Source organism: Rhipicephalus sanguineus, chromosome 1, assembly GCF_013339695.2.
Source record: "Rhipicephalus sanguineus isolate Rsan-2018 chromosome 1, BIME_Rsan_1.4, whole genome shotgun sequence".
NCBI lineage: Eukaryota > Metazoa > Arthropoda > Arachnida > Ixodida > Ixodidae > Rhipicephalus > Rhipicephalus sanguineus.
Window position 1 is genome coordinate 120,140,305 of NC_051176.1, and position 14,025 is coordinate 120,154,329.

The following is a 14,025-nucleotide window of genomic DNA, read 5'->3' on the forward strand; positions in this document are numbered from 1 at the left end:
TAGCACAGTGGGATTTTTCATAGTGAAATTCAGATTATATTCTCAGTTATTAAGGTGGAGTGAAACTTCGAAAGTGAGTTCCAAAGCTTGGCTGTACAGCAGTGGTAATGAAAGCTATGACTAAAATTTGCGAGGTATCTTAAGGTGGACGCAGGTTGCATTAAAGCTCAAAAATGGTTTGAAATTGTTTAGTATTTTTTTATTTTTGTTTTTCTACTAATGTACTTTTTAAATAAGATCTGCCAACTGCAGACCATTGCAATTTTGCATAAAGGTAGCTACTAACGCTTTACAGAAGTGGAACTAAAATTGTGAGCGTACAACAAAAACTAGATTTGTTATGTTTTCTTACGTTTGTTGATTTATGAAAATTGCCACTTATGACTGATTTTTTATTCTAAAAAAATACAAATGCGCATAGGCTACTGCTTCTAGTGCCAGTTATGTAAATGCCATTAGTTACCACGTGGAATTTTTTGTTTTCTAAGCCCACTAGTTCTCAAAAGAAAAAGGTACAGAAACTACAAAAATGTAGTTTTGAGAAAAACGCAGAAATAACGTAGGGGTACGCGAGCATTACCTGTCAATGTGTCAAAGAAAAAGGACCTAATATTATTTTTGAAACTGCGAGTACCCAAATGTGATATATTTTCCGAAAGATAAAGAAATGTTGTATCAGGTAATTTTGAAATCCCAAAATTGAATTTTTTTTTACCAAAGGAAGTCTCATCCCGCCTTAAACTGTTAGTTCATTGCAGTTAAAAACAAAAGCCCATATTCACAAAGGCGCCTCGCACTTGATTTTTTCAGGCAATATTTCAGCTATTCACAATGCTAGACTAATGAAATTATCTAATTGAGATGTCGATTCAGACTGGCTTGTGTTCATGGCATGTGGTCTAGGAAATACGGATGCCATGCTGGAAAACGCAGAACAGTGAAAGTGACACCACCCCACCCTACATTTGCGTATAAACGATGCTCTCTTAACTACAGACTTGCTCATGTAGATACAACAATGCAGTAGCCACAGCTGAACTGCAGAAACATCGAAACAACCGATCCGAGAGTATGGGGCCTATGCTGATATCTGCAGCACTGGGTGTGCAATATTAATCCTGTTTGTGAAAGCGAACAATGTGCAAAAACTAGTGTCATAATGTCTGCAAGAAATATTAGCGTATTTGTGTAATACCAGCGTTACACGGGAATTTGCGATTACTGTCGACCTGCTCCGAGTCAAATATCTGCTCGCGAGAATTATCGCAGCCACCGATCCGACTACCTCGGCGCATAATACACTCTGCAAGTCCATGATGGTGCATCATACCGAGTGTGACGCGCCGCTAATATAATAAAATATGACCACGACTGAGCGGTGCGAATTGCAGTTGACTGGATCGACTTCGAGTAAAATCGCTGCGTTGAAAACAGCGCGAAAACGGGATGAAGGCTAAGGATAATAAACAACACAAGCGCTGTTCCTTAGCCTTCGTCCCGTCTTCGCGCTGTTTTCAATAGAAAATAAGATGTACTAACTGGGCCTTCAAAGCACCCTGCTATCGCCAGCGAATGTTCACGTGTAGCAGCGATGAATCCGAGTCGTACTTGATCGCGATCGAAATTGCCGTGAGCCATACTTACGACACGATTGCTTGCACCTAACGTGTCAACCTTAGCTGAGTGTTTTCAACTGGCAAGTTGGGTGTATCGTAGTATATTAATTGTGACTTTTCTACTTCGCTTTAGTGGTGAGCACAGTGTCGCGAAAGCTAGCAGACGACCATGATGGACGTGTGAAACTTTCGTCATTTTGTAGTGCCCAACCAGTTGAGAATTCTCTGCGGGCAGTAATTTGCCGCTAAGATTTCCTTCTTCCGATCGAGTGTTCTGTCGAGTGTGTTAAAAGGAACGAAGAACACCGTATTCGCAGCAGAAAGCACCGTGCTACGCAGCCGCAAGCGCAGGAGCCGCCGACACGCGATGGACCTTAGCGAGTCGCAGCGCCGCCATGCGGTAACTGTGGGAAGGCATCAGCGCGGTGGCCACGCCAAAGCGCGCGCTCAGCACACTAGCCAGTATATTCTAGGCACTATATCCGCGTACTACCAATCATTCCCATGCTTGCTGAAGCGCCATGCATTGCAGCTCCCATACACACTAGCGCCGTATTTCCCTCTAGTAAATCTTGTAGGAAACTCGGTCGCACATATATTCCTTGCACTTCATAGCACCTGCACACACTTGATCTTCGACATGAGCAGCACGTGGAGGAAGCGTTGTTCACTTGTCGGCCGCAAATTGGTCGGAGAGAGGGGGAGTCCCCGGTAGCTCGGATGGGTCGTGCTTGCTTGGTTTTCCCATTCCACGCACGGCAAGTGGAGTTCATGCTTTTCTCTCGCACCCCTCCGTCGTCTTGGAAAGCAAGCACGCATTCCTGCTGCATTGTGAACTGTCACAAAGGTTTAAAAATACCGAAGAGCCGAAAACTGCCCATCAAGTTCTACCGTTTCCAATGGAAGCAGTGCGAGGAGCAGAGGCACCGAGAGTGGATTATGGCAGTTCGCCGAACAAAGCGATGCTTTCACAGTCTTGTCCTCTTGAAGCAATTTTGTCGCACACAGTATTACCAACTATTAAGGGGGAGAAACGCGATGGCCATGCTCATTCGAAAGGGAAGTGTGTTTGTGAACTGAAGCTACAACAGATAGACAGATGCTGTACATTTCGAAATTGCACACTGGCTTTCCGAGTAAACCATTTGTAAGTGACAACAGCGGAGCATGTTAGCTTAATACACCACAGTTTAGATACCGTACTGTGAATGCTACAAGTGTTTTATTCACCTGATGGCAGTACATTTCCCGCTGCAGCTCAATGTAAACAGAATTAAGCTGCATTTTTGCTCTAAGCGTTTATATTGGCCTTGCATGCAACACGCCGTGATTGCTTAGCAGGCTGAGGTGTTGCGCTGCTAAGATTGAGGTCGTGGGTTCGATTCCCGCATAGGGCAGATGCATTTCGTTGGGAGTGAAATGCAGTAACACTGGCATACTTAGATTTAGGTGCACGTTGAAAAACCTCAGGTGGCCGAAATTAATCCGAGGTCACCCACCATGGCGTACCTCATAATGATATGGTTTTGGCTAGTAAAATATTATAGCCTTGCATGCGCGAGCCGCGGGCGATATACAGCTGCCGCTTTGGAAACGAGCTGAAAAAAGAACCAAGGCAGCAATAAAATATTTGATGGCTTCGTGAAATCGGACGCGGTTACCCTCCGGGACAAATCTCTGCGTAGTCATAAACATGCGCAATCCCAGTAGATATTGCATAGTATGATGCTGACCAAGCGAGCTGTCAAAGCAACCAAAGCAACATTCAAATCAGCGAACACTGTGCATGATCAGGCTTCGATATTATCCTAAATGAAACGCACCACTATAGGAAACATGCATGGTCGAAGTGGTCATGAAACATTTTTTTGTGCCGCATCATTATGCTGTCAAGGGGAGCTGTAAAAAAATCCAAGGTGGCATTAAACTTACGATCCAACGTTATCATCCGATGCAAACCTTGGCAAAAGTGAAACTGCCATGAAACTGAACACTGCGCATTGCATTGCTGCCAGCAACTCAAAAAGGTCGACGTAAATTTATGCTCTTCACACTGAGCTCATAATAAGTTTAAAGCCGCACGACAAACTTGGCATCCAAGCTATCGAAAGTCGAGCGCTGTACAAACGCACGTGAAAGTGGGGTGGTTGCTTGCTGAAAGCTCCGAGCAGACAGGAGTGCCGCAACGAATGTGCGTTTTACTGTCAACATAATTACCAAGCATGTGTGACAATGCAAACAATAAACAACCAAGAGCCGCAGCAAGCGGAAGTGCATTGCAACTGACTGAGCTCACTGATGACATCAACTGCTGACGTCATGTCACGTTGCCGAAGTTGGCGGAGTCACGACGACGAGATACTCCTTCCACTCCCTGTGGCGGAGAAGGGTGGCAAGGCCGTGCGAAAATTGGAAACCAGCTGAAACGGATGTTCTAACCCCTGTAACTTCCTTATTATAGCACATAGTGGCAAAATTCTTGCAGCAGCATGTTCACATAGTAAAAGTGCACATATTCTCTTCATTACAATTTTTGGACCTCGGGGTTGTTTACTGGCCCTTTAAAAGGTTGGTAGACATTTCCTCTAATCCTGCTATCTCTATCCCCGATGTATATGCAGGGGGTTTGACGTTCGCTGCTGTGTTTTTTTTCCTCATAAATTGGTCAGCCTAACTAGATATTTTGCTCATGAGCATTTCTTTTTGCTGTTAGTCCATAAGTTGCTTGTTATCGTTTTGATATTAAATCCTGAAAATACATTGCACATTGAGGAGGCTAGGGTGCCAAGCTTCTTCTCTTGGCAAGAGTGTCTACTTGCTGTGGCACAAGTTTGATCTAGTAATCTTTCTTGACTCAATTGTTCTCCTTTAGTGTCCCTGTGCACTAGTGCTCTGTCAGCACATTTCAGGTAACCCTTCGTTCAAATGCTTCCTCCCTTTCCCTGTACAGTTTCCAAATTTTTGTACACTATCTGAATTGCGTGCTTGCACTTCTGTCTTTTCCCAGAGGATGTGTACCCTCGAAGGCATCACACGTTGCCTTGGCTGAAGGAGCTGCATTGGACTCCTTGCTTCCATCCAAAGCTGCATCTGTGAAGAGTGAACCTAGTAACTACAAGGGTGCAGGACCGCCTGTAGAAGATGGAGCTTCAGGTGGGAGACCCTGCCGGGCAGCCCTTGAGGAGCACAATGATGTACTGCACAGCCATCAACCTGAAGCTCGGCAGGTACTGGAAGTGTCTCAGCATTCAAAGAGGAAGAGCCTTCTGAGTGTGCTGCTTGACGTCAAGCCCCCCACAGTGTGTATTGTTTGATATCTATGCATGCTTGATGGCATCATTTGTTCTGTAACTTACATGTGATTGCTTGTTGCATTGACCTGAAAGCTTTGGAAATATTGTGAAGGCTAGCGCAAACACAACACAGTATAAGAAAAGGAGAATATGACACAGGTGCTGTGTTGTCTTAAAGGGGCCCTGCAACACTTTTTCAGCATGGTCAGTAAACGCTGCCGATCGATAGTTGAGGCTCCTGAGAACACGTGGGCCAAGCATTATAGTACGGCACACTGCCTGGAATTTAGAATTAATTCTCAGTCAGTTAGAAATCACTCGCTCTTTCAACAAATGCCATAAACCCAAATGACCGCGGCCTAAACCCAAAGTCCACGGCCATTAGCTGATTTGAGTATCATGAGCTGCATGGTTACTGCTGCCACAGGATGCGGGAGTTACCGCCACGGGATACCGCAACATACCCGCGCACTTGCTTGTGATCACAATGAAAGTAAGCTGCGCGTTCAAAGAAAAAGTCACAGTTTCGCCGCAACGGCGAAGCAATGAATGCGATAGCAATAAATTGGAATGTAACGCAAAGACCGGAAAGCAGCTCGAAATTGCCAGCGCGTCGCTCGAGCCCAAAGCACGCACGAAAAGAACGCACACAGGACGAGCGCGAACTAATGCGTCACAGCTCGACACTTGAAGCGCACTGCTCAAACATAAAGCAAGATGCACGAAATGAACGAACAGGTACACACAAGACAAGCGCGAACTAATTGTCACGGTTGTTACTTATTTCTGTTTGAACAGCGCGCTCCTTTCGCAAACGCAGCCGCTGCAGCGAGCGAAGCGAAGCACCCCACCGGCCACCCCTTCTTTCCTCGAGATAAGCGCACGAAAGCGACCACGCCCTGTAGGGCGAAGAGCAATGGCATTCGCAGGAGCGGGGCGACGATCTTTAAAGCGCGCCACACGCATGCACATCGCGCCATCTATGTGGCCAGTAAGAAGCATGCTGAAGTACATGGTGTATATAAATAGCTCACCGTTAGCAGGCTGAAAGACGGTGTTGTCTTGGCCTAACGTCTAACGCGGTGGGCTGCAAAGCGAGAGGTCGCCTGTTCGATTCCGCGCGTCGGAAAGTATTTCTGAATTATTTTTCTTTGTGGCTTTTCTATATATATACATACTTATAATATACGGTGAATGACGGCGGCGGCGGCAACGGGGACAAACATTTTCCAGCCGAGACTGTCCATATAATTGCTATCGCAATAAAAACAAAAGAAAAAGTGCTCATGACACGCACTGACGAACGGACGTAACTTCGTGCCTTGTTGCCATCCCACCCCTTACGTAGCTTTCAGCACGCTCACTTGTACAAAAAGAGAGAAAACGCTTAAAGCGTACGACATATCCCTGTAATTCCGCTTGTACATGACGAATTCTAAAAATGTTTGCCACAGTCGATTTGTAGGCAAGGAACTCCTTTAATGGAGCCATTTGATGATTACTTGGAAAAGTATTGCAGGGCCCCTTTAAGATGAAGGGTGGTAATATGCCTTTTTCATTTTTCTGTGCTGCCGTCTGCCGTTTTGGTAGTGGGGTGGAGCCTTGCATGGTGATCCCGGACAACTGGGATCGCCAGAACAAAAGCCTCCATGATTGAGAGGCGTATGGAGACCATACCAAAATGTCTGGCCCCTTTCCCCTAGGGAAAGGGCACATGCGCCGTGGCATCATGAAAAAGGCGGATTGTGGACTTGGGAGTACATATAAACTTAGGAAATTGAAAGCTGTGAAGCCCGCAGCTAAATATGGATTCTGGTGCTTCATGACGATGCAAATGAGAGTGAAGGGCATGTGAAAGACATGTAGTTTAGTGGAAGTCAAGTAACCCTCCTGTAACATTGATAGAGTTATCCCCAGACTTTTGTTGGGTAGACATCTTAAAATAGGGTGGATGTGAAAGGAAAGGGGATATCTCACAAATATGCACCCCCCCCCTCTTCTGTTTTTGCTCAAAACAATTTTGAATCGTAAATTTAACACTTCTTCATTTTGGACGCATTAACAAAATAAACTGAAAGCAGCGACCCAGCCTACTGTGATTGCCGAACCTCACTGGAATAAATAATGCACAGCTCGCCACTACCAAAAAATGTGCGTGGAACACTCGCCAGAGATCCAAATCTGAATCACCTGTATGAGCTCTTGCTCTTCCTGTGCACACGCGGCCTCAGTTAAAAATTTTTGACACCATTTTTTGCTTGTTGATTTTTGTTTTTGCTGTTGCAGGTGTCATAATGTAGCTGTGCATGTCTCTGAATCTTTGTCTCTCCTTTTTACAAGGGCACCAAGATGACAATGTTGTCTACAAAAAAAAAAAAAAAAGTCTTGCAGTAGAACCAGTAGAAGTCATGATGTGATTGAATCTCTCGAATTAGTTTTTCAGCCTGCTTTTTATTGGCAGCGCACAAGAAAAGCATGCTTTTTCTTTTATTCTACTTGGATATCTTATTAACATTTCCCTGCAAGAATTTGGAGAGCAGAGAGAGTGGGGGGGGGGTTCAAATTGTTGCACACTCCCCGCTCGTAATGGTAGATGGTCAGTCTTGAGTGGTGGGCAGCATATCTTCACTGCTCATCCTGAGAAAAACCCTGTTATTGACATATAATCATTGAAAGATAAGGCCCAGAATGCTAGGTGTCACCAGTACAGATACATGCAAAGTAAGAGGCTAAAAAACTGTTAAATGTGCAAAGTGCAAAATGTGCTTATAAGAACAGAGCCCGTAGTCAAATCATATGCCTGCTGTACCTCCTTTCACTTTCTTTTGGAAAAATGAGTAAGCTTTCAGTAATCAGCTGGGTCATTCTTTTTCAATGAAGCAACAATAAAATGAAATGTATTGGATAATGAGGCAATTCAAAATTGTTAATTGCTCTTACTTACCTATAAGTTATTATTGTCATCTTGCTAAGTATTGTCAGTGCAGCAAATCTTGCAACTCTGGGTTGGAAGCAGTACATACAGATGTGTGTATTTGTATACAGAGGCTTTACTAACATTCACTCACCTTAGAAATGCTTTGTCTTTTGTTTTTGTTTTCTTGCAGGAAGATTTCTACATTGAAATAAATGAAAAGAGGTATCACATGCTGAGCCTCATCGGGAGAGGTGGATCGAGTAAGGTATGTTTATTGAGCATTCACCTACAAGTGCAAAACAAACATCCATACTCTATTTTCTGTTGTATAAGCCACCTTTGTACCCCCGACATTTCTTTTGGAGCTTCTTGTAAAACTGTATACTCTGGGTCAGGGATGCAACAGCTGCGCCAATTGTGCCATTTTGATACAATTTCGTTTTTCTGCACCGAGCTGCGCCGAAACCTTGATAATTGTCGAAACTGCGCCACGCTGCACCAAAACGCCCCTGGTAACCGCAAAATTCTTTTCAGTTGCGCTAGTTTTAGCTTGGTTGTAGCACGGAACAAAGCCCGCATTGGCGACCTAATGTTGGAAGTGGCTCCTTCATCCAATCCAATCTGATCCAGTGGTGCTTGACTCAAACATGACGTTAATCTGTTCTGGCGGATTTGCTGGTGGGCAGATGGGCCTAAATGAAGTTTTTGCTGCTGGTTCAAATGCTGCTCTACAAGGTCATTCAACATGAGCAATGGTCAGCGGCCATTTAATGCGGAAGCACCGTGTAAAGAAATTTAACTGGCAAACGGCCCATTTGAGACGTGCTGCAAATCTTAGTGCGGAGTCATTATTGTTAGGCGGAGTCCGGCTGAACGCTGCTTTTGTTCAACTAGCAGTGCTCACGTGCACGAATCCGCGAATTGTATATACAGCAAAGTACTTTTAAATGTACTGACGAGTAAAGCGTTGTTTAGAGAAGTACTACATACGAAAACCTTGACCGCCTTAGCCGAATGAGTTCGTCAAGGTACTTGCTCTCTTCAACTAGCGCTGAGGCCGACACCACAATGTGCCGAAAAAGGCCTTCCGCTTTTTGGGAAATGTGGACATTGGTCTACTAATCATTTCGACTTCGACGTGAGTGCGGTCACTGCTTTGCTGGCGCGAAGGTTTCGTGGCAGGTACTAACGAGCACGCCAGTGCGAGTTGTCGCCGGCAACCTTAACGCGATCAGGATCTTTATATCTGCTCGGTAGCGCGTGTGGCACAGTGCTTTTGGTACTACTGTCAATATATAGCACGCATTTTATATGCGACGGATCCAAACATGCCGCTGGCTGCTGCCTCCCGAGCGGAGACACAGATTGCGTGTCGCTTGCAGGAACGAAAGTGGCTCACCATTGCTGCGTTTACCCAACGAAACCTTTGCCATATCCCTACACGCGGTCATGAGCGGAGCGAGTAGGAAATATTCTTCTGGAAAAGCTGTCATACGGCAGAGCACGCGGCCGACTCGGCAGTGACCGCATCAGCGTTGTTGGTGACCCGCTGCACGAAACTAGCAAGGTTTCGGCTCTACTCGGCTACAGGCACTGCGTACAATGAAAGGATGCCGATTTTCGCTATGCATAGCGCTTACTGCTTACCCGAAGGTCACGAAATCAAATCCTAGCCGCGGCAGCCACGTTTCAATGGAAGGAAAATGTTAGAGGCCCGTGTGCTTAGGTTTAGGTGAGCGTTAAGGGGAGACATAGCACTTGAAAAAAAAGTTTTTTATTTCTTGATTGATTTTGATTAAACTTCCCGAGTTTATGTATATTTGTGTGCTAATTTCAAATATGCAATTATTTTTCTAGTATAATGTGTAGATTTTAAAATACAAAATATTTCATGTGCCTTTTGGGGAGCAAGATTTCTTATAAACTGAGTTAATTACAAAGTAAATCAGCCATATCACGATAATCTGCAATCGCAACTGTGTGCAGTGCAACAAAAATGGATGTTCTAAATCCATTAGAACAAAAGTTATGATGTGCTGAACATTCACGAGTGAAATTCTAGCTTGAAATTTACTCACTCGCTAATGTTCAACATGCCATAACATTTGTTCAAATGGGTTTATAACATCCATTTTTGTTGCACTGCACACAGTTCCGATTGCAGATTATCATGATATGCTGATTTACTTTGTAGCGCAGTCAGTTAAGAAATAATCTTGCTCCCCAAAAGGCACATGAAATATTTTGTATTTTAAAAACTACACAGTATACTGGAAAAGTAATTGCATATTTGAAATCAGCACACAAATATATATAAAGTCGCCAAGTTTTATCAAAATCGATCAAGAAATAAAGAAACATTTTTAAGAGCAGTGTCCCCCCTTAAAGAACCCCAGAAAGTCGAAATTCCCGGAGCCCTCCATTACGGCGTCTCTCATAATCATATCATGGTTTTGGGACATAAACCCCCAACAATTATATTAGCATTGGGCAATCGCAAAGGCAAACATCAGCACAATAAGCTTGATGTATGGGCACTGGGCAACACTGCAGCAGCTGTAGGCAAATGGCTTGATTCAGGCCGTGGATGCTGTGCATAGTAATGCCAAAGTGCCATAAGAATGCAATGTTCATGGCAGTTATATTCTCGCAAGAGCCGTGGCAGTGTATTTCTTGCTGTTATTTATGCCATTAATTGCTTCTAATTGTGGTAGGAATTTCGTCTAGAGAATGATAGACTTTGTAAGTGTGCTAAGACCGCATATTTGTGGTAGCACAGCGCTTATTCTGACTTCTTACGAACCTACGCTCTTGGTGTGATTACTCTTCGTGTCTTTACTATTGGTGTGTTTGCTCTCGGTGTGTTCACTTTACATTATTCATGTTTTTTTCCCTCCGTAACATCCTCCCTACTGCAATGCCTTCGGGCAATTGTACTATCATAATAATAAATAAATATCAAAATAGGGACCACAGCCTTGCATTTGGTGGAACTGTGGCAGTGCAGTCCACCACATAATGGCAAGATTGCAAGACTGCACTATTAACCAAATTGGGCTACAGTTTGTTTTGGCATCTCTGAATCCGATTTGGCTACATGGCTATATATGGGCTATGTTTTAACTTTGTATAGGGTAATGTAGAAACTTGTGTTTAGTAACAATAACAGCACTTCACTGATGTACGGATATGAAGGTAAGGCTGTATAATGCAATCACTGCACCATTTTAACTATTGTGCTCTGTTTGTGTGTTGTACTCATTGCTAAGGTCTCTTGTATTGTAGTATAATCTCCTGCTAGATAAGACTCCGGTAGCATTGTTTGCAGGGCAGAACCTTGTTACTGGTGGGTTAACCCATGTATGCCCAGTGTCCTACATATAGGACGCTTCTTCGATGCACTCTAACTTCGCTATTTCTTTAACTGATGACTAGCGCCACCTCAGCATATCAAGCAGGCCTCATTCTCAATGTGTGCAAGCCTAGACATTGGTTGCTTTTCATGCTGCCACGTGCCGACCGCTTTCTTCGGGCAAACGCATGCTTTGTGTGAAAGACGTCATGGAGAGGAAGAAGTGCACGTGAAATGCCCACCGCTTTCTCCGGGCGAACGTGTGCTTTTGTATGAAAGACGTCATGGAGAGGAAGAAATGCAATGTCGGTGTGCACGTGAAATGTTTAAAAACTTACCACACCCGCACATAGCACCCCTAATGCACAGTGTCCTATAGACCGTTTTCACGAAGAGGAGGAGCGTAGCCTCGAACCGGTGTATTTTCACCGCTTTCTCTCTCTCCACCTCGGCCGACCGCTGCCGCTGGTGTGTGCGGATTCCCGAGTTTTGCACTGCGTGGTGCGTGAGAGGTCAGCGTGTTTCCATTTTTCGACGCGCTGAAACAATTGTGCTGCCGCAAATCGAGATGTCGGACGAGAACAGGTCGACAAGCTACCACTGCGCTGTGTTTGGCTGCGGCAACAGCTACGGAAGCCTGAAAGACTGGCAGCCAAGGCATGCGAAGTGCACAATGTTTTTAAATGACTTCGCTTCTCTCAGGTCGCACGCCTTCTTCTCCGACATATTATATGGGGTGTCTGCACTTATGGCCATTTCTCCAAGTCACCACACCAGCTTGTGATTGTGCTTGGGTGCTGGTACACTTTATCATCTGCACACGGCTGACGATTAATACACAAAATGTTTGGCCAAGAGTTGTTCTCATGAACCTCTCTGATTTCTATGCTACAGCCAGGCACGTAGCCAGGATTCTTTTTCGGGAGGGGGGGGGGGGCAAGGCCCAATTGTTCGAAAGAAAGTCTTTCCATGGCAAAAATAAAACAAAAGTTGCCCGGGAATATAGAAGGCCGGATGAATTTCGGGGGGGGGGGGGGGGCCTTGCCTACGTGCCTGGATGCCTGCGGCTAGAAAATGTTCCATCTTAGTGCGTGCAATTTCGAGATTATTGAATGAGCACTTTTCAATCTACATGACAGAAAGGCCCGCATGACATGTGTTCTTAGGCGTAGGTACGCGTTTCTAATGTTTCGCCGAGAGCACGTTCTTTCTCGACTTGTCAATTTTGTGAGGATAACTGGGGTAGCGTTATGACAACCGCACTTTTTTTTTTCGCGTGGCAGCCTGGGTGGCGTGAATAATCGGCCCACGTTCGTTAAAGCCAGGTCGTTACCTGGACACGTGCGCTCGTGGTAATGCTTCTGAAATACTCACCAGAAAACAAAATTGACAATAATGTTACCAAAAACGAGCGCCCTTTCGGCGTATCGCTAGTGGCGGCGGCTCGCGCCGAAGCGAACTTACGCCATGCCACGCTTCCAGATGTGCAACAGGCTTATTTTTATTTTATCATCGGTGTTGTTTTTACGCCGAATTTTGAGCTCACATGTCGTACTTCTGTTCCTTATCCTGTGCAAGGATCAGAGGCCACAAGCTACAACGGTGACACGAATAAACACAGGCATCGGTGTTTGTGCTCCTGTCGTTCCGTGAACATTGTATTGCAACGTGCCAAGCGGAACCAAAATGGTCTGTGAGGGATTAGAGTTACGTTGAACTTGAATAATCACGGCACGGGAACTCGGGAGCCATCTTAAGCACTAATGCGCGCACCTAGCGCTCAGCCGGACAATGGCCTACGTGTTCGCTCGTCTCCATTTACGTTTCTCCGATTATACTTCGACTGTTGTCCTAAATGTTAACGCTCTTTTATAGTGATTATTCCAAGAACCTCACCCGGCCAGCTATAACAAAACATACAAAGCAATTACCAATTTATTGGCATTATTCTCATCGTCGGCGCTGCTGCGGGAACCTCTCGTGGGCCGCCGCTGCTTGCTGTTTCAGCCATTTTGAAGCTGAAAGCTTTGCGATTATTTATTAGCGCCTTCACACTCGAAAAGCGTTGCCCTGTTTTGCCCGTGTGCCGCGAAGAACAGCAATACCTTGTGAACCGAGCGCATACGCTGCATACACCGCCGCAGAACCCCACACACCGGAAGGGCGGCGAAACGTCGCAGACGATAGACGGCGCTGCGGCGGTGGAGTGCTTTAAAAATGGCAGCCTCCTTGTGAAATTTGTGTATATGTATAGGACGGCTTGAAAAACAGTGTTGCATTTACCTGGCAGTAAATAAAGAACTTGTGCTTTCTTTTGAGGGTAGAAGTACACTTCTTGTGAAAAAAAAAATATTTGTTTTGTCATTTTTTCTGAGTTTGGGCATACATGGGTTAACATTGTTGCATGAGCTCATGGCCAGGCAGTTAGCCAGAGGGTTGCCTTTATAGCTCTGGAACAAACAAATGTTGGTTCCTGTGGCTCAGTTGTGTCAGTGAAAATACACCTTAGTAGTTCTTAAACTCCATCGTAAAAGCAGTGCAAAAAGACAGCATCACGAGATGAAGAATGACACAGGACAGTGTCCTTCTTCGATTCGTGTTGCCGTCTTTTTGCGTTGCTTTTACCATGAAGATAACCAACTAGCCCAGTTTTGCACGCTATTGCAGTTCTCAAATTCACTTGTTTGTTTCATACATTTCTCATACATTTGTGTAGAGCCCCATTATATTAATTGCGATTATTTGTGTAATGACGTTTTCTCCTCCCCCCTTTTTATTTATCGGGGGGGGGGGGGGTACATAGCACAGTACAATTTGTCCTGCATAATAAACATAGACCCTCAACTT

General features: G+C 44.9%; 1 protein-coding gene across 2 annotated transcripts in view; it reads left to right on the forward strand.

The window, feature by feature from the left end:
- Positions 1-14,025, forward strand: part of LOC119396890 (uncharacterized) — a 117,189-nt gene that overhangs the window by 45,018 nt on the left and 58,146 nt on the right. For both annotated transcript variants that reach the window (XM_049416131.1, XM_037664253.2), the window contains 2 exons: positions 4,624-4,915; positions 8,017-8,091. In XM_049416131.1, coding sequence (XP_049272088.1) covers positions 4,624-4,915; positions 8,017-8,091 — 367 coding nt within the window. The remainder of the gene's footprint in view (positions 1-4,623; positions 4,916-8,016; positions 8,092-14,025) is intronic.